Source organism: Cherax quadricarinatus, chromosome 95 (assembly GCF_038502225.1).
Source record: "Cherax quadricarinatus isolate ZL_2023a chromosome 95, ASM3850222v1, whole genome shotgun sequence".
Taxonomy (NCBI): domain Eukaryota; kingdom Metazoa; phylum Arthropoda; class Malacostraca; order Decapoda; family Parastacidae; genus Cherax; species Cherax quadricarinatus.
In genome coordinates, this window is record NC_091386.1 from 1,762,506 (window position 1) to 1,781,669 (window position 19,164).

The following is a 19,164-nucleotide window of genomic DNA, read 5'->3' on the forward strand; positions in this document are numbered from 1 at the left end:
TTGTGTATATAAATGTAGATTTAATCTATGTAAGCATCTATGAGTCTATAATTAATTGTCCAGTGGAAATTAGTCGATATTTTTGAGTTTTTTTGGGTGTAATTGACCTTAAAAATATTTATATATACATTTTTTAGGTTAGTAGGTCACTATTAATGTTTTTTGTGTATATAAATGTATATTTAATCTATAATTAATTGTCCAGTGCAAATTAGTCGATATTTTTGCGTTTTTTTGGGTGTAATTGACCTTAAAAAATTTTATATATACATTTATTACCTCAGTAGCTCACTATTAATGTTTTTTTATGTATATAAATGTAGATTTAATCTATGTTAACATCTATGAGTCTATAATTAATTGTTCAGTGGAAATTAGTCAATATTTTTGCGTTTTTTGGGTGTAATTGACCTTAAGAAATTTTATATTTACATTTTTAGTTATTATTATTATTATTAAAGATTAGCCGGTATTCTCCCGGCCCAGGCCTTTTCCAAGTGGTGGCCCGGCCTTGGCTCCCTCTTTAGGGAGTGTCTGAGACCTAAGTCTCCCATGGGAGGAGGCACAAGTACCTCCTCATCTTTGGGACCAACTGTCCCCAGGCCTAGCCACAAGCTAGGCCTCTCTGGTCTGCCATCCCCGCCCCAAGGGGGCAAATGGGAATGACAGTCTTATGAGCTAAAGGCTCGGGCTCAGGCACCTACCCTACCCTAGAAGTGTTAGGCATGGTGTCGATGACACATTTTTTAGGTCAGTAGGTCACTATTAATGTTTTTTTTTTGGATGTATATAAGTGGATAATTAATCTATGATAACATCTATTGGTCTATAATTAATTGCCCAGTGGAAATCAGTCACTTTCTTTGCCTTTTTTGGGTGTAATTATACTTCAGGAATTTTATATGCAAGTTATTAGGTCAGTAGGTCATTACCAATTGTTATTTCAATGTAGGAAAGTGGAGACCCAATCTATGTTAACATATATAGGTCAATGACTAACTTGTCAAGGATCCCAGTGAAATATAACTTACTTTTTCTGACTTTTTTGGGTTATCCTGGGTATTTTACACATATTATAATATATGATAATTGTATTCATGTGTACCTGTACCTAAATCAACTTACTTGCTTACTTATGTTATAAAAAATCTTCGAGAAACATAGATTTTAAGAAAACTGTTGATACAGTGAAGCACAATCATGGTATCAGAGGGTAAATTCTCTCTTGCTCCAGAAGCCCAGTGGAAATAAGTCTGAATTTCTTGGATTATCTTGGATAATCTACACATATGCTACTGTGTATGATAATCTATGTAACTATACTTATGTATACCGAGATAAACTTAACAATCACTCAGACACAAGACACAAGGACAACACTGGACATAAGTCACTTTGTCTGATTTTTTGGGGTTATTCTAGGTAATTTACACTATGTATGAATAATGTATTTATGTGTACCTGTACCTAAATAACTAACTAACTAACTTACAACACATTTTAACCCTCAGGGTTAAAAATTAGTACATAATTTTAACATTCCTGGAGGCCTCTCACATAACCTGTGTATTCATCAGTTATCTCCATGGTGTGTTATATGTAAGGAGAAACGTAAGTTTATTTACAGACACATATAAGTACACTTATAGTGTAAATTACCCTCCAGATAAGACAAGATAAGTTAAGATAAGATATAAGAATAAATAAAAATATATAAGGTGGGATAGGATCAAGTTGACCAGGAAAGTTGCCATAAATTTTAGTCTCCTATTTGTGTTAAATGTAAATTAAAACTGAGTTTCAGAAATAATAAAAATCAATGTAAATCTGTTAAAATTTATAATAAATGGATAATTTATTTTATCGCATCTCTCCCTGAATAAAAATTTATATTGAACATCTCTTCTAATGTTCGATTCTTACAACTACATTAAATAAATTATATTCATGCAAATTATTCGTTGAAGATAGCATCCTTAAATCACTCTCATAATTTCGAATAAGATTCACTTTAAAATGAATCAGTCCTATAGATATATAAAATATATATTGCATATATAAGGATTTTAATCACCCATAAAGCCACGTTAAAGGAATCGGACACAAGCAAGCATCAGCCAATCAGCAGCTGCCGTATATTTGTTTACAAATTTCTGTGACCAGAGTTGTTGCTGATTTTTTTAATAATCAGGTTTAATACGCAAATTTATGCTTTTTTTACTGATTTTTTTCAGTGAGATATGTGTAAATAAGCTTGAGATAATCTTATATTGCTAAACACTGTGATTTGTAGATAATAAGGACAAATTCAAGTTATGGGACATTAGATATAATGGGCTCTTGATCCAAGGACCACTGAAGGGAGGTTTTTTGATGCTGGTGAGGGGCTCTTGATCTAGGGAATTGGATCTGTGCTCCAGTTCCCTGAATTAAACCTGAAAACCTTCCACACCCTCCCGAGGCACTATAATCCTACGGGTTTAGCGCTTTCCCCTTGATTATAATAATTATTATAATCAAAAAGAAGCGCTAAACCACAAGGGCTACTTGATTATAATAACAGGTACAGGTACACATAAGTAGAGTTATAATACATAGTGTAAATTACACTCCGGGATAACCCATTATTATTATAATCAAGGGGGAAGCGCTAAACCCGGAGGATTATACAGCACCTGGGGGGGGGATGAGGAAGGTTTTCAGGTTTAATTCAGGGAACTGAAGCACAGATCCAATTCCCTAGATCAAGAGCCCCTCACAAAGGATAACCCAGAAATGTCGAAGTGACTTATTTCTATTGTGGTCCTTGTGATATTGCAGCGCTGTGACCCTTACGGGTTTAACACTTAGTTATGATTATAATCTTCTGATGATAGGTTTCCTTCACTAATATTATAATGATAGGTTTCCTTCACTAATATTATGTTGATAGGTTTCCTTCACTAATATTATAATAGGTTTCCTTCACTAATATTATAATGATAGGTTTCCTTCACTAATATTATGTTGATAGGTTTCCTTCACTAATATTATAATGATAGGTTTCCTTCACTATTATAATGATAGGTTTCCTTCACTAATATTATAATGATAGGTTTCCTTCACTAATATTATAATGATAGGTTTCCTTCACTAATATTATAATGATAGGTTTCCTTCACTAATATTATAATGATAGGTTTCCTTCACTAATATTATAATGATAGGTTTCCTTCACTAATATTATAATGATAGGTTTCCTTCACTAATATTACGTTGATAGGTTTCCTTCACTAATATTATAATGATAGGTTTCCTTCACTAATATTATAATGATAGGTTTCCTTCACTAATATTATAATGATAGGTTTCCTTCACTAATATTATATTGATAGGTTTCCTTCACTAATATTATAATGATAGGTTTCCTTCACTAATATTATAATGATAGGTTTCCTTCACTAATATTATAATGATAGGTTTCCTTCACTAATATTATAATGATAGGTTTCCTTCACTAATATTATAATGATAGGTTTCCTTCACTAATATTACGTTGATAGGTTTCCTTCACTAATATTATAATGATAGGTTTCCTTCACTAATATTACGTTGATAGGTTTCCTTCACTAATATTATAATGATAGGTTTCCTTCACTAATATTATAATGATAGGTTTCCTTCACTAATATTATAATGATAGGTTTCCTTCACTAATATTATAATGATAGGTTTCCTTCACTAATATTATAATGATAGGTTTCCTTCACTAATATTATAATGATAGGTTTCCTTCACTAATATTATAATGATAGGTTTCCTTCACTAATATTATAATGATAGGTTTCCTTCACTAATATTATAATGATAGGTTTCCTTCACTAATATTATAATGATAGGTTTCCTTCACTAATATTATAATGATAGGTTTCCTTCACTAATATTATAATGATAGGTTTCCTTCACTAATATTATAATGATAGGTTTCCTTCACTAATATTATAATGATAGGTTTCCTTCACTAATATTATAATGATAGGTTTCCTTCACTAATATTATAATGATAGGTTTCCTTCACTAATATTATAATGATAGGTTTCCTTCACTAATATTATAATGATAGGTTTCCTTCACTAATATTATAATGATAGGTTTCCTTCACTAATATTACGTTGATAGGTTTCCTTCACTAATATTATAATGATAGGTTTCCTTCACTAATATTACGTTGATAGGTTTCCTTCACTAATATTATAATGATAGGTTTCCTTCACTAATATTATAATGATAGGTTTCCTTCACTAATATTATAATGATAGGTTTCCTTCACTAATATTATAATGATAGGTTTCCTTCACTAATATTATAATGATAGGTTTCCTTCACTAATATTATAATGATAGGTTTCCTTCACTAATATTATAATGATAGGTTTCCTTCACTAATATTATAATGATAGGTTTCCTTCACTATTATAATGATAGGTTTCCTTCACTAATATTATAATGATAGGTTTCCTTCACTAATATTATAATGATAGGTTTCCTTCACTAATATTATAATGATAGGTTTCCTTCACTAATATTATAATGATAGGTTTCCTTCACTTATATTATAATGATAGGTTTCCTTCACTAATATTATAATGATAGGTTTCCTTCACTAATATTATAATGATAGGTTTCCTTCACTAATATAATGATAGGTTTCCTTCACTAATATTATAATGATAGGTTTCCTTCACTAATATTATAATGATAGGTTTCCTTCACTAATATTATAATGATAGGTTTCCTTCACTAATATTACGTTGATAGGTTTCCTTCACTAATATTATAATGATAGGTTTCCTTCACTAATATTACGTTGATAGGTTTCCTTCACTAATATTATAATGATAGGTTTCCTTCACTAATATTACGTTGATAGGTTTCCTTCACTAATATTATAATGATAGGTTTCCTTCACTAATATTATAATGATAGGTTTCCTTCACTAATATTATAATGATAGGTTTCCTTCACTAATATTATAATGATAGGTTTCCTTCACTAATATTATAATGATAGGTTTCCTTCACTAATATTATAATGATAGGTTTCCTTCACTAATATTATAATGATAGGTTTCCTTCACTAATATTATAATGATAGGTTTCCTTCACTAATATTATAATGATAGGTTTCCTTCACTAATATTATAATGATAGGTTTCCTTCACTAATATTATAATGATAGGTTTCCTTCACTAATATTATAATGATAGGTTTCCTTCACTATTATAATGATAGGTTTCCTTCACTAATATTATAATGATAGGTTTCCTTCACTAATATTATAATGATAGGTTTCCTTCACTAATATTATAATGATAGGTTTCCTTCACTAATATTATAATGATAGGTTTCCTTCACTAATATTACGTTGATAGGTTTCCTTCACTAATATTATAATGATAGGTTTCCTTCACTAATATTACGTTGATAGGTTTCCTTCACTAATATTATAATGATAGGTTTCCTTCACTAATATTATAATGATAGGTTTCCTTCACTAATATTATAATGATAGGTTTCCTTCACTAATATTATAATGATAGGTTTCCTTCACTAATATTATAATGATAGGTTTCCTTCACTAATATTATAATGATAGGTTTCCTTCACTAATATTATAATGATAGGTTTCCTTCACTAATATTATAATGATAGGTTTCCTTCACTAATATTATAATGATAGGTTTCCTTCACTAATATTATAATGATAGGTTTCCTTCACTAATATTATAATGATAGGTTTCCTTCACTAATATTATAATGATAGGTTTCCTTCACTAATATTATAATGATAGGTTTCCTTCACTAATATTATAATGATAGGTTTCCTTCACTAATATTATAATGATAGGTTTCCTTCACTAATATTATAATGATAGGTTTCCTTCACTAATATTATAATGATAGGTTTCCTTCACTAATATTATAATGATAGGTTTCCTTCACTAATATTACGTTGATAGGTTTCCTTCACTAATATTATAATGATAGGTTTCCTTCACTAATATTACGTTGATAGGTTTCCTTCACTAATATTATAATGATAGGTTTCCTTCACTAATATTATAATGATAGGTTTCCTTCACTAATATTATAATGATAGGTTTCCTTCACTAATATTATAATGATAGGTTTCCTTCACTAATATTATAATGATAGGTTTCCTTCACTAATATTATAATGATAGGTTTCCTTCACTAAAATTATAATGATAGGTTTCCTTCACTAATATTATAATGATAGGTTTCCTTCACTAATATTATAATGATAGGTTTCCTTCACTAATATTATAATGATAGGTTTCCTTCACTAATATTATAATGATAGGTTTCCTTCACTAATATTATAATGATAGGTTTCCTTCACTAATATTATAATGATAGGTTTCCTTCACTAATATTATAATGATAGGTTTCCTTCACTATTATAATGATAGGTTTCCTTCACTAATATTATAATGATAGGTTTCCTTCACTAATATTATAATGATAGGTTTCCTTCACTAATATTATAATGATAGGTTTCCTTCACTAATATTATAATGATAGGTTTCCTTCACTTATAATGATAGGTTTCCTTCACTAATATTATAATGATAGGTTTCCTTCACTAATATTATAATGATAGGTTTCCTTCACTAATATAATGATAGGTTTCCTTCACTAATATTATAATGATAGGTTTCCTTCACTAATATTATAATGATAGGTTTCCTTCACTAATATTATAATGATAGGTTTCCTTCACTAATATTACGTTGATAGGTTTCCTTCACTAATATTATAATGATAGGTTTCCTTCACTAATATTACGTTGATAGGTTTCCTTCACTAATATTATAATGATAGGTTTCCTTCACTAATATTACGTTGATAGGTTTCCTTCACTAATATTATAATGATAGGTTTCCTTCACTAATATTATAATGATAGGTTTCCTTCACTAATATTATAATGATAGGTTTCCTTCACTAATATTATAATGATAGGTTTCCTTCACTAATATTATAATGATAGGTTTCCTTCACTAATATTATAATGATAGGTTTCCTTCACTAATATTATAATGATAGGTTTCCTTCACTAATATTATAATGATAGGTTTCCTTCACTAATATTATAATGATAGGTTTCCTTCACTAATATTATAATGATAGGTTTCCTTCACTATTATAATGATAGGTTTCCTTCACTAATATTATAATGATAGGTTTCCTTCACTAATATTATAATGATAGGTTTCCTTCACTAATATTATAATGATAGGTTTCCTTCACTAATATTATAATGATAGGTTTCCTTCACTAATATTACGTTGATAGGTTTCCTTCACTAATATTATAATGATAGGTTTCCTTCACTAATATTACGTTGATAGGTTTCCTTCACTAATATTATAATGATAGGTTTCCTTCACTAATATTATAATGATAGGTTTCCTTCACTAATATTATAATGATAGGTTTCCTTCACTAATATTATAATGATAGGTTTCCTTCACTAATATTATAATGATAGGTTTCCTTCACTAATATTATAATGATAGGTTTCCTTCACTAATATTATAATGATAGGTTTCCTTCACTAATATTATAATGATAGGTTTCCTTCACTAATATTATAATGATAGGTTTCCTTCACTAATATTATAATGATAGGTTTCCTTCACTAATATTATAATGATAGGTTTCCTTCACTAATATTATAATGATAGGTTTCCTTCACTAATATTATAATGATAGGTTTCCTTCACTAATATTATAATGATAGGTTTCCTTCACTATTATAATGATAGGTTTCCTTCACTAATATTATAATGATAGGTTTCCTTCACTAATATTATAATGATAGGTTTCCTTCACTAATATTATAATGATAGGTTTCCTTCACTAATATTATAATGATAGGTTTCCTTCACTTATAATGATAGGTTTCCTTCACTAATATTATAATGATAGGTTTCCTTCACTAATATTATAATGATAGGTTTCCTTCACTAATATAATGATAGGTTTCCTTCACTAATATTATAATGATAGGTTTCCTTCACTAATATTATAATGATAGGTTTCCTTCACTAATATTATAATGATAGGTTTCCTTCACTAATATTACGTTGATAGGTTTCCTTCACTAATATTATAATGATAGGTTTCCTTCACTAATATTACGTTGATAGGTTTCCTTCACTAATATTATAATGATAGGTTTCCTTCACTAATATTACGTTGATAGGTTTCCTTCACTAATATTATAATGATAGGTTTCCTTCACTAATATTATAATGATAGGTTTCCTTCACTAATATTATAATGATAGGTTTCCTTCACTAATATTATAATGATAGGTTTCCTTCACTAATATTATAATGATAGGTTTCCTTCACTAATATTATAATGATAGGTTTCCTTCACTAATATTATAATGATAGGTTTCCTTCACCAATATTATAATGATAGGTTTCCTTCACTAATATTATAATGATAGGTTTCCTTCACTAATATTATAATGATAGGTTTCCTTCACTATTATAATGATAGGTTTCCTTCACTAATATTATAATGATAGGTTTCCTTCACTAATATTATAATGATAGGTTTCCTTCACTAATATTATAATGATAGGTTTCCTTCACTAATATTATAATGATAGGTTTCCTTCACTTATATTATAATGATAGGTTTCCTTCACTAATATTATAATGATAGGTTTCCTTCACTAATATTATAATGATAGGTTTCCTTCACTAATATAATGATAGGTTTCCTTCACTAATATTATAATGATAGGTTTCCTTCACTAATATTATAATGATAGGTTTCCTTCACTAATATTATAATGATAGGTTTCCTTCACTAATATTATAATGATAGGTTTCCTTCACTAATATTACGTTGATAGGTTTCCTTCACTAATATTATAATGATAGGTTTCCTTCACTAATATTACGTTGATAGGTTTCCTTCACTAATATTATAATGATAGGTTTCCTTCACTAATATTATAATGATAGGTTTCCTTCACTAATATTATAATGATAGGTTTCCTTCACTAATATTATAATGATAGGTTTCCTTCACTAATATTATAATGATAGGTTTCCTTCACTAATATTATAATGATAGGTTTCCTTCACTAATATTATAATGATAGGTTTCCTTCACTAATATTCTGATGATAGGTTTCCTTCACTAATATTATGGGTTTGGCCAGTTGGAAGCTTCTTGGGTTTTCCATGATGGATGTTGAGGGCAATTTTTATTTTCTTGATTTATTTGACCCCTTAAGGGAATAAACTGAGAAGGGTAAATAATTTTAATGTCTGGTATAATGGGGAACCATTACTTTGGCTTTATTAGTAAAAGATCTGGGAATCCCCCTTGACCCATGTAGTGTCTACCTACTGAGGTACAGTGTCTACCTACTGAGGTACAGTGTCTACCTACTGAGGTACAGTGTCTACCTACTGATGCACAGTGTCTACCTACTGAGGCACAGTGTCTACCTACTGAGGTACAGTGTCTACCTACTGAGGTACAGTGTCTACCTACTGAGGTACAGTGTCTACCTACTGATGCACAGTGTCTACCTACTGAGGTACAGTGTCTACCTACTGAGGTACAGTGTCTACCTACTGAGGTACAGTGTCTACCTACTGATGCACAGTGTCTACCTACTGAGGCACAGTGTCTTCCTACTGAGGTACAGTGTCTACCTACTGAGGTACAGTGTCTACCTACTGAGGCACAGTGTCTACCTACTGAGGTACAGTGTCTACCTACTGAGGTACAGTGTCTACCTACTGAGGTACAGTGTCTACCTACTGATGCACAGTGTCTACCTACTGAGGCACAGTGTCTACCTACTGAGGCACAGTGTCTACCTACTGAGGCACAGTGTCTACCTACTGAGGTACAGTGTCTACCTACTGAGGTACAGTGTCTACCTACTGATGCACAGTGTCTACCTACTGAGGCACAGTGTCTACCTACTGAGGCACAGTGTCTACCTACTGAGGTACAGTGTCTACCTACTGAGGTACAGTGTCTACCTACTGATGCACAGTGTCTACCTACTGAGGCACAGTGTCTACCTACTGAGGCACAGTGTCTACCTACTGAGGCACAGTGTCTACCTACTGAGGCACAGTGTCTACCTACTGAGGTACAGTGTCTACCTACTGAGGTACAGTGTCTACCTACTGAGGTACAGTGTCTACCTACTGATGCACAGTGTCTACCTACTGAGGCACAGTGTCTACCTACTGAGGCACAGTGTCTACCTACTGAGGCACAGTGTCTACCTACTGAGGTACAGTGTCTACCTACTGAGGTACAGTGTCTACCTACTGATGCACAGTGTCTACCTACTGAGGCACAGTGTCTACCTACTGAGGCACAGTGTCTACCTACTGAGGTACAGTGTCTACCTACTGAGGTACAGTGTCTACCTACTGATGCACAGTGTCTACCTACTGAGGCACAGTGTCTACCTACTGAGGCACAGTGTCTACCTACTGAGGCACAGTGTCTACCTACTGAGGCACAGTGTCTACCTACTGAGGCACAGTGTCTACCTACTGAGGCACAGTGTCTACCTACTGAGGTACAGTGTCTACCTACTGATGCACAGTGTCTACCTACTGAGGCACAGTGTCTACCTACTGAGGCACAGTGTCTACCTACTGATGCACAGTGTCTACCTACTGAGGCACAGTGTCTACCTACTGAGGTACAGTGTCTACCTACTGATGCACAGTGTCTACCTACTGAGGCACAGTGTCTACCTACTGAGGTACAGTGTCTACCTACTGAGGTACAGTGTCTACCTACTGAGGCACAGTGTCTACCTACTGAGGTACAGTGTCTACCTACTGATGCACAGTGTCTACCTACTGAGGCACAGTGTCTACCTACTGAGGCTCACAGGACCCTATATCTACCTCTTATACAGTGTCATATGGACTACGCTTGCTCTTCATGGTACTCTACCTTGACAAAAAACTGAAAGATCACATTATCATTATAATCATGGAGAAGTGCTAAACCCGTAGGATTATACAGAGCCTGTGGGGGGGATGGAAGGTATTCAGGCTTAATTCAGGGAACTGGAGCACAGATCCAATTGGACCTATCATCATCATCATCAATCATCATCATCACCATCAATCATCACCATCAATCATCACCATCAATCATCACCATCAATCATCACCATCATCATCATCATCATCATCAAGCGCAGAGGGTTGAAATATACAGATCAATTAAACTTCTGGGTTTGTCTCCACGTGAATTATTGAGCATTGACAAGTGTTCCATTACACTTTAGTTATTCACAGTACCCAAATTGATTTCCAGCAGACAGCAGCAATGAAAATTGAAACAAGTTTAGTTCTGGTTTTAGTGGTTTGGTCAGCTCTGTGTGCCGGGGAAGAGGAGAAGAAGAAGGAGAAAGTGAAAAAATTGCAGATAGGAGTCAAAAAGCGTGTTGATAACTGCACGCTGAAGAGTCGAAGGGGTGACCTGTTACACATGCATTATGCTGTAAGTACAGAGGATATTTCATCACTCCTGCCTCCACTCTTGATGGTTTTAGGGAGTCGCTGATTGTGCTGTATCTTCATGTGTCTTTCAAATTTTTGGATGAAACATATACAGTGGACCCCCGGTTAACGATATTTTTTCACTCCAGAATTATGTTCAGGTGCCAGTACTGACCGAATTTGTTCCCATAAGGAATATTGTGAAGTAGATTAGTCCATTTCAGACCCCCAAACATACACATACAACTGCACTTACATAAGTACACTTACATAATTGGTCGCATTCGGAGGTAATCGTTATGCGGGGGTCCACTGTATTACAGCCCAATCCCCAATGGATATATGTATGTATATAGTATATAATTTATTTATCATTTTGCAGGTGATTAATTTATAATTTTTAACAGGGCAAGCTAGAAGATGGCACTGAATTTGATAGCAGCTATCCTCGTGGGCAGCCTCTAACATTCACTCTGGGCTCTGGGCAGGTCATTAAGGGCTGGGACCAAGGTTTAATTGGGTAAGATTATTAATTTTATTTTTTTCTGATAGAAATGAGAGCTTTACAGATTTCTAGATTATTATTTGATAGAGAAATTTGCAAGATTTATGGAAAAGAGTGAGAGTAAGAAAAGAAAAAAAAGTCATGTCGGCTTGAATTTAGAATAGAAAGATGTCATTTCTACCTTTTGTAGCAACACTGTATGACCCTTACAGGTTTAGCACTTGGTTATAATTATAATAATCTACCTTTTTTACCCCTCATAGTTCAGAGGTGCAAGTGTGTGCTAACTGGCTAACCCAAGCTTGTGCCCACATGCAGTTTGTACAAGTATAATTTGTTGTATTCACTGATATATTCATTTTATGTGCTAAATCTGTAGCTAGGTTGGTAGTGCACTCAGCTCACACACTGAGGTCTGTGGTTCGATCCCCGGTATGGGTGGAAACATTAGGATGTGTTTTCTTGAGGCACCTGCTGTCCTTGTTTTCCTAGCAGTAAAATAGGTATCTGGGTGTGGGTCACATCCTGGGGGATAAAATTAACCTAATTTGCCAGAAACACTGCATTATGGGGGCTTTCTATATAGTATGTCATTGGTGTCAGCTATGGTCTGTATAAGTTGTACGTGTACTTGTAGAAATACAGTGGAACCTTGGGATGCGGACTTAATTCATTCCAGAAGGCCATTCAAGTGCTGATCTGTTTGCGTATCAAACAGTTCTTATCAACCAGTTTTCTGTTCGGTTCGCTGTTATCACTAATCTTCGTAAAGTAGGCCTTAGACAAGGATGTGTGATGTCACCGTGGTTGTTTAATATATTTATAGATGGGGTTGTAAGAGAAGTAAATGCGAGGGTCTTGGCAAGAGGCGTGGAGTTAAAAGATAAAGAATCATACACAAAGTGGGAGTTGTCACAGCTGCTCTTTGCTGATGACACTGTGCTCTTGGGAGATTCTGAAGAGAAGTTGCAGAGATTGGTGGATGAATTTGGTAGGGTGTGCAAAAGAAGAAAATTAAAGGTGAATACAGGAAAGAGTAAGGTTATGAGGATAACAAAAAGATTAGGTGATGAAAGATTGAATATCAGATTGGAGGGAGAGAGTATGGAGGAGGTGAATGTATTCAGATATTTGGGAGTGGACGTGTCAGCGGATGGGTCTATGAAGGATGAGGTGAATCATAGAATTGATGAGGGAAAAAGAGTGAGTGGTGCACTTAGGAGTGTGGAGACAAAGAACTTTGTTCTTGGAGGCAAAGAGGGGAATGTATGAGAGTATAGTTTTACCAACGCTCTTATATGGGTGTGAAGCGTGGGTGATGAATGTTGCAGCGAGGAGAAGGCTGGAGGCAGTGGCGATGTCATGTCTGAGGGCAATGTGTGGTGTGAATATAATGCAGAGAATTCATAGTTTGGAAGTTAGGAGGAGGTGCGGGATTACCAAAACTGTTGTCCAGAGGGCTGAGGAAGGGTTGTTGAGGTGGTTCGGACATGTAGAGAGAATGGAGCGAAACAGAATGACTTCAAGAGTGTATCAGTCTGTAGTGGAAGGAAGGCGGGGTAGGGGTCGGCCTAGGAAAGGTTGGAGGGAGGGGGTAAAGGAGGTTTTGTGTGCGAGGGGCTTGGACTTCCAGCAGGCATGCGTGAGCGTGTTTGATAGGAGTGAATGGAGACAAATGGTTTTTAATACTTGACGTGCTGTTGGAGTGTGAGCAAAGTAACATTTATGAAGGGGTTCAGGGAAACCGGCAGGCCGGACTTGAGTCCTGGAGATGGGAAGTACAGTGCCTGCACTCTGAAGGAGGGGTGTTAATGTTGCAGTTTAAAAACTGTAGTGTAAAGCACCCTTCTGGCAAGACAGTGATGGAGTGAATGATGGTGAAAGTTTTTCTTTTTCGGGCCACCCTGCCTTGGTGGGAATCGGCCAGTGTGATAATAAATAAAAATAATCATGTGGGAGCGCTAAACCCTTAGGATTATACAACGCATGTGGGGGGGAGGGATGGAAGGTATTCAGGCTCAATTCAGGGAACTGGAGCACAGATCCAATTCCCTAGATCAAGAGCCCCTCACCAGTGTCAAGGAACCTCCCTTGAGGGGAGAAATAATATAAATTATTATTATAATCAAAAAGAAGAAGAAAAAAAAAAAAAAAAAGAATACGAAGAAACACAAAATAGTTTACAGCAAAGTTCTGGCAGGACGTGTTTGTTTGGTCAAGTAGGAAGCTGTTTGTGATCCGAGGTTCCACTATATTACTATTATTTTTATTATTATTATGGTTCATATTGTTATGGGTAAGGATAAAGTCCTGTACACAGCAGGTTCCTTAATATAGGGTTCCTGATCCAAGGAATTGGACCTGGTAAAGAATAAGTCACAATACCGTGACTGGAATAATAAACAAATAACCCGCACACAGGAGACTGAAGCTTATGATGACTTTGGACCATTGACTAGTACAGACTAGTTAATGGTCCTAGTCGGTCCAAATCATCGTCAAGAGCTTGTCTCGTGTGAGTTATTCGTGAATTGAACCTGGTCTCGTCTTCCTTGCATCTGATCTAGACCTTATCTGCTCTTCCCTGGATCTGATGTGAACCTGGTCTCCTATTTGGATCTAATCTAGACCTGGTCTCCTCCTCTTTGGATCTTATCTAGACCTAGTTTCCTCTTTGGATCTAATCTGGATGTCTCCCATTCCTCTTGATGCTGAATAACCTCTGTGGGCCGAGTGTGCCTCCATAATGTTACAGTTCGGATAGCTGTCTGAACCTCGATGTCAACATGTTTTTAGCAGCACAATAATTGAAAAACTTTTTGTTTTTCCTGATTTAATAGATGGTTTAAAAAAATAAGTAACACACGAATATTTTGTAACAGGATGTGCGAAGGAGAAAAAAGGAAATTGGTAATTCCATCAGACTTGGGTTATGGAGCGTCAGGTGCACCTCCAAAGATCCCAGCTCACGCTACGCTTGTTTTCGAGGTCGAACTTGTCAAGATTGAGAGAAAAGAAGAACTCTGAAAGATGTGAAAGGGGACATTTTCTAAATAATTCTCTAGTGTCTGTTAGATAATTTTTTATCATCAAATATATTGTACAGTATTATATACTATACTAATTTTGTTTATTAAAGAGTACGCTCTCCAAGCTTGTGTTTTATATATCAGTACTTAATATGAAATTCTGCTACATTATCATTGTCATTTGATGTAATACATTCATGTTGTCAGACTGGGGTTTATATTCAATTTTGTATTTTTATTTATTTTTTATTAGCACATCGGCTGATTCCCACCAAGGCAGGGCGGCCTGAAAAGGAAAACTTTAATCATCATCATTCACTCCATCACTGTCTGGCCAGAGTTGTGCTTTACACTAGTTATAAAACTGCAACATTGACACCTCTCCTTCAGAGTGTCAGCACTGTATTTATCAATTATAAAATGTTATAAGATTAGAAAGTTCTGATATCCTTGTCTCAACTCTACACACTTGCTGTATCATTTATGAAATAAATTTAAGGAACGTACAGCATTTCCTTTTATTAACATGAAACCCAATATTATTATTACAATCAGAACTAAGCACTGAACCCATAGGGGTCGTACAGTGTGAAACCCAGTAACGTTTGTTATACTAAACACAGTTTACTAAATCATTACAGTATTTTAATATTCATATGGAAGTGCTTAACCTGTAAGGGTCATATTAATGGAAAGTGTTAAACTCATGAAGGCCAGAGTGCTGGTCAACAGAGCCCCATCATGACTCACGAAATCACAATGACATGATTGCAATCAAACCACTCGCTATAAGTTCAATCAAGCCCCCTCAAGGAAGGTTCCTTGATGTTGGTGAGGGGCTCTTGATTTAGGGAATTGGATCTGTGCTCCAGTTCCCCGAATTAAGCCTGAATGCCTTCCACATCCCCCCCCCCCCAGGCGCTGTATAATCCTCCGGGTTTAGCGCTTCCCCCTTGATTATTATAATTATTATTATATAAGTTCAATCCCTGCCCATGGTACGGTCTGTTCAACAGAGGGTGGAAATAGAATGGCGCCAACAGTTGATGAAACAAACTGGTCAGGCCGTCAGTGTGTCTCAGGTGGGTCTATCAGGAAGGTAGACAACATTACATTATTATAATAATCAAGGGGAAGCGCTAAACCTGAAGGATTATACAGTGCCTGTGGGGGAGATGTGGAAAGTATTCAGGGAACTGGAACACAGATCCAGTTCCCCAGATCAAGAGCCCCTCACCAGCATCAAGGCACCTTCCTTGAGGGGTGACAACATTACACTGGAGCAATGATATCTATCAGATTTCTTGGAACATTGGAAACCTTTGTTATTTGGAAATGATTGGTTTATTTTGGATGAAGAAACTATTTCTTTTCAGCACTTCCTTTTCATTGTAATAATAATAACTATTTCCCTGGGACAAAAGGCCATCGTCAGCATCAAGGCATCTCCCTCGAGGGGTTTAAATAACTCTTGATTATTACAACAATCCGAGCTGAGCACTAAACTGCAGGATAGGATGTGCTAAAGATGTAATATGCCAGATCCGAGACTAGCGAGGGTGAAGAGGACGCCAAAGGCAGTCCGTAAGGGCAGTGAGTGCTAATGGGAAGGTATAATCAAAGTAGTAAAACTGTCACTGACAAAAAGCCAGAGAAGGAATGTGTCGAAGGTGAAGCCGTCAGCGAAAAGAATAACTCTGATAACATGCTGGGGCCCAATACCAATCCTGTGGGAATTTGTGCATGGGTTAATTATTGTAATCAAAAAGAAGTGCTAAACCCATTAGGGTCATACAGCATGTGCATGGGTTAAGCCATACTACCACCTGTACCAGTACCCCAGCTTGCTTTTCCAGTTCAGCAATATGTCAATAGCTACCTTATATTCTAGGAATATTTAATTCATCCATCCTACTCTCATCTCTGACCTCCATCACACAGGTGCCACTAGTATGTTTATACAGTCATCCCAAAAAGCTTTTGTGCTTCCATGTTTGTGGATTTCCATTATCAAAATTGTTTACTGAAAGGCAACTAGAAAATAAATTTGATTATCCAAACTTTTTTCTTGACTCAGTGGCTTTCTCGTGCCCAAATCTCCCGTGGTCTTCGTCTTATGTATGTCAATATTAACTAGATTAGTTAATAGAGATATGGTTATTGAGGGGAATGTATGAGAGTATAGTTTTACCAACGCTCTTATATGGGTGTGAAGCATGGGTGATGAATGTTGCAGCGAGGAGAAGGCTGGAGGCAGTGGAGATGTCATGTCTGAGGGCAATGTGTGGTGTGAATATAATGCAGAGAATTCGTAGTTTGGAAGTTAGGAGGAGGTGCGGGATTACCAAAACTGTTGTCCAGAGGGCTGAGGAAGGGTTGTTGAGGTGGTTCGGACATGTAGAGAGAATGGAGCAAAACAGAATGACTTCAAGAGTGTATCAGTCTGTAGTGGAAGGAAGGCGGGGTAGGGTCGGCCTAGGAAAGGTTGGAGAGAGGGGGTAAAGGAGGTTTTGTGTGCGAGGGGCTTGGACTTCCAGCAGGCATGCGTGAGCGTGTTTGATAGGAGTGAATGGAGACAAATGGTTTTTAATACTTGATGTGCTGTTGGAGTGTGAGCAAAGTAACATTTATGAAGGGGTTCAGGGAAACCGGCAGGCCGGACTCGAGTCCTGGAGATGGGAAGTACAGTGCCTGCACTCTGAAGGAGGGGTGTTAATGTTGCAGGTTAAAAACTGTAGTGTAAAGCACCCTTCTGGCAAGACAGTGATGGAGTGAATGATGGTGAAAGTTTTTCTTTTTCGGGCCACCCTGCCTTGGTGGGAATCGGCCAGTGTAAAAAAAAAAAAAAAAAAAAAAAAAAATTCGGCCGTCTCCCACCAAGGCAGGGTGACCCAAAAAGAAAGAAAATCCCCAAAAAGAAAATACTTTCATCATCATTCAACACTTTCACCACACTCGCACATTATCACTGTTTTTGCAGAGGTGCTCAGAATACAACAGTTTAGAAGCATATACGTATAGAGATACACAACATATCCCTCCAAACTGCTAATATTATTATTATAATCAAGGGGGAGCACTAAACCCATAGGATTATACAGCGCCTGAGGGGAGATGTGGAAGGCATTCAGGCTTAATTCGGGGAACTGGAGCACAGATCCAATTCCCTAAACCAAGAGCCTTTCACCAACATCAAGGAACCTTCCTTGAGGGGTTATTGAATCCAGTCTGAAGCTAACTTTATTATGCAAAATGCAAACCTTTGTATTTATGATTTCTAGTTTTATTTCGTAATTTATGACTTTTTTTTTCCTACACGTTGGCTATCTGCCACCGAGGCGCAGTGGTGACCCAAAAAAGGAAAACATTTTCACCATCATTCACACATCTAAACTGTCATGTCTGGGCACCTCTGTAAAGACAGTGATTTTGTGTGAATCACTGTCTTTAGAGGTGCCAAAACATGAGAGTTTAGATGTCACTCCAAACAGCTAATATCCTGTCATTTATGCAATGGTATTAAATTTGTCACTGTCCAGTCATATGGCAACTCAGCTGTCCATTAGTGGTTACATTTTTAATGGAATGATTTTCTGGAACATATTTATGAAAAGAGATACATCTACCATCCGACTTACGACCGCTCGACTTACGACCTGCTCGACTTACGACCTGCTCGACTTACGACCTGCTCGACTTACGACCTGCTCGACTTACGACCTGCTCGACTTACGACCGCTCGACTTACGACCGTGTTTTTTATGCCAAATTTCTAGGAAATAAACCAGTATTTGTGTTGTACACAGTGTTTATCCTAAACCTTACAGTATAAAATACAGTACTAACAACATAAAAAGTAAAGTAAAACATGAAATACCAAAATAAAACAATAAAATAAAGTCATTACAAAAATGTTTTGTTGATATTCAGTAGTAAAGTTCGACTTGTGACCACTTCGACTTACGACTGGTTTCTCGGAACCGAACTCTGTCGTAAGTCGGATGGTAGGTGTACTACCTTTGGTTTATAGACATTACTAGTCGAGTTGCAAG

At 35.6% G+C, this 19,164-nt stretch overlaps 1 protein-coding gene across 3 annotated transcripts; it reads left to right on the forward strand.

The window, feature by feature from the left end:
- The first annotated feature begins 2,110 nt into the window (after window positions 1-2,110).
- Window positions 2,111-15,620, forward strand: LOC128706103 (peptidyl-prolyl cis-trans isomerase FKBP2-like). Of its 3 annotated transcripts, none has more exons than XM_070104863.1 (4): window positions 2,111-2,191; window positions 11,394-11,579; window positions 11,986-12,098; window positions 14,966-15,620. In XM_070104863.1, exons 2-4 carry the CDS (start codon window positions 11,406-11,408, stop codon window positions 15,108-15,110), a joined length of 432 nt encoding a protein of 143 aa, XP_069960964.1. In that variant the 5' UTR covers window positions 2,111-2,191; window positions 11,394-11,405; the 3' UTR covers window positions 15,111-15,620. The 3 variants fall into 3 exon arrangements, with proteins under 3 accessions (XP_069960964.1, XP_069960966.1, XP_069960965.1); XM_070104865.1 differs by having other exon boundaries at window positions 2,113-2,187; XM_070104864.1 differs by having other exon boundaries at window positions 2,124-2,191; window positions 11,397-11,579.
- The last annotated feature ends 3,544 nt before the right edge of the window (window positions 15,621-19,164 follow it).

Excerpts from the sequence above, each read along its gene's own strand:
- LOC128706103 (XM_070104863.1), top strand. The coding sequence starts at position 11,406 with ATGAAAATTGAAACAAGTTTAGTTCTGGTTTTAGTGGTTTGGTCAGCT. Across the intron at positions 11,580-11,985 it reads TGTTACACATGCATTATGCT|GGCAAGCTAGAAGATGGCAC; the intron begins GTAAGTACAGAG and ends AATTTTTAACAG. Across the intron at positions 12,099-14,965 it reads TGGGACCAAGGTTTAATTGG|GATGTGCGAAGGAGAAAAAA; the intron begins GTAAGATTATTA and ends ATTTTGTAACAG.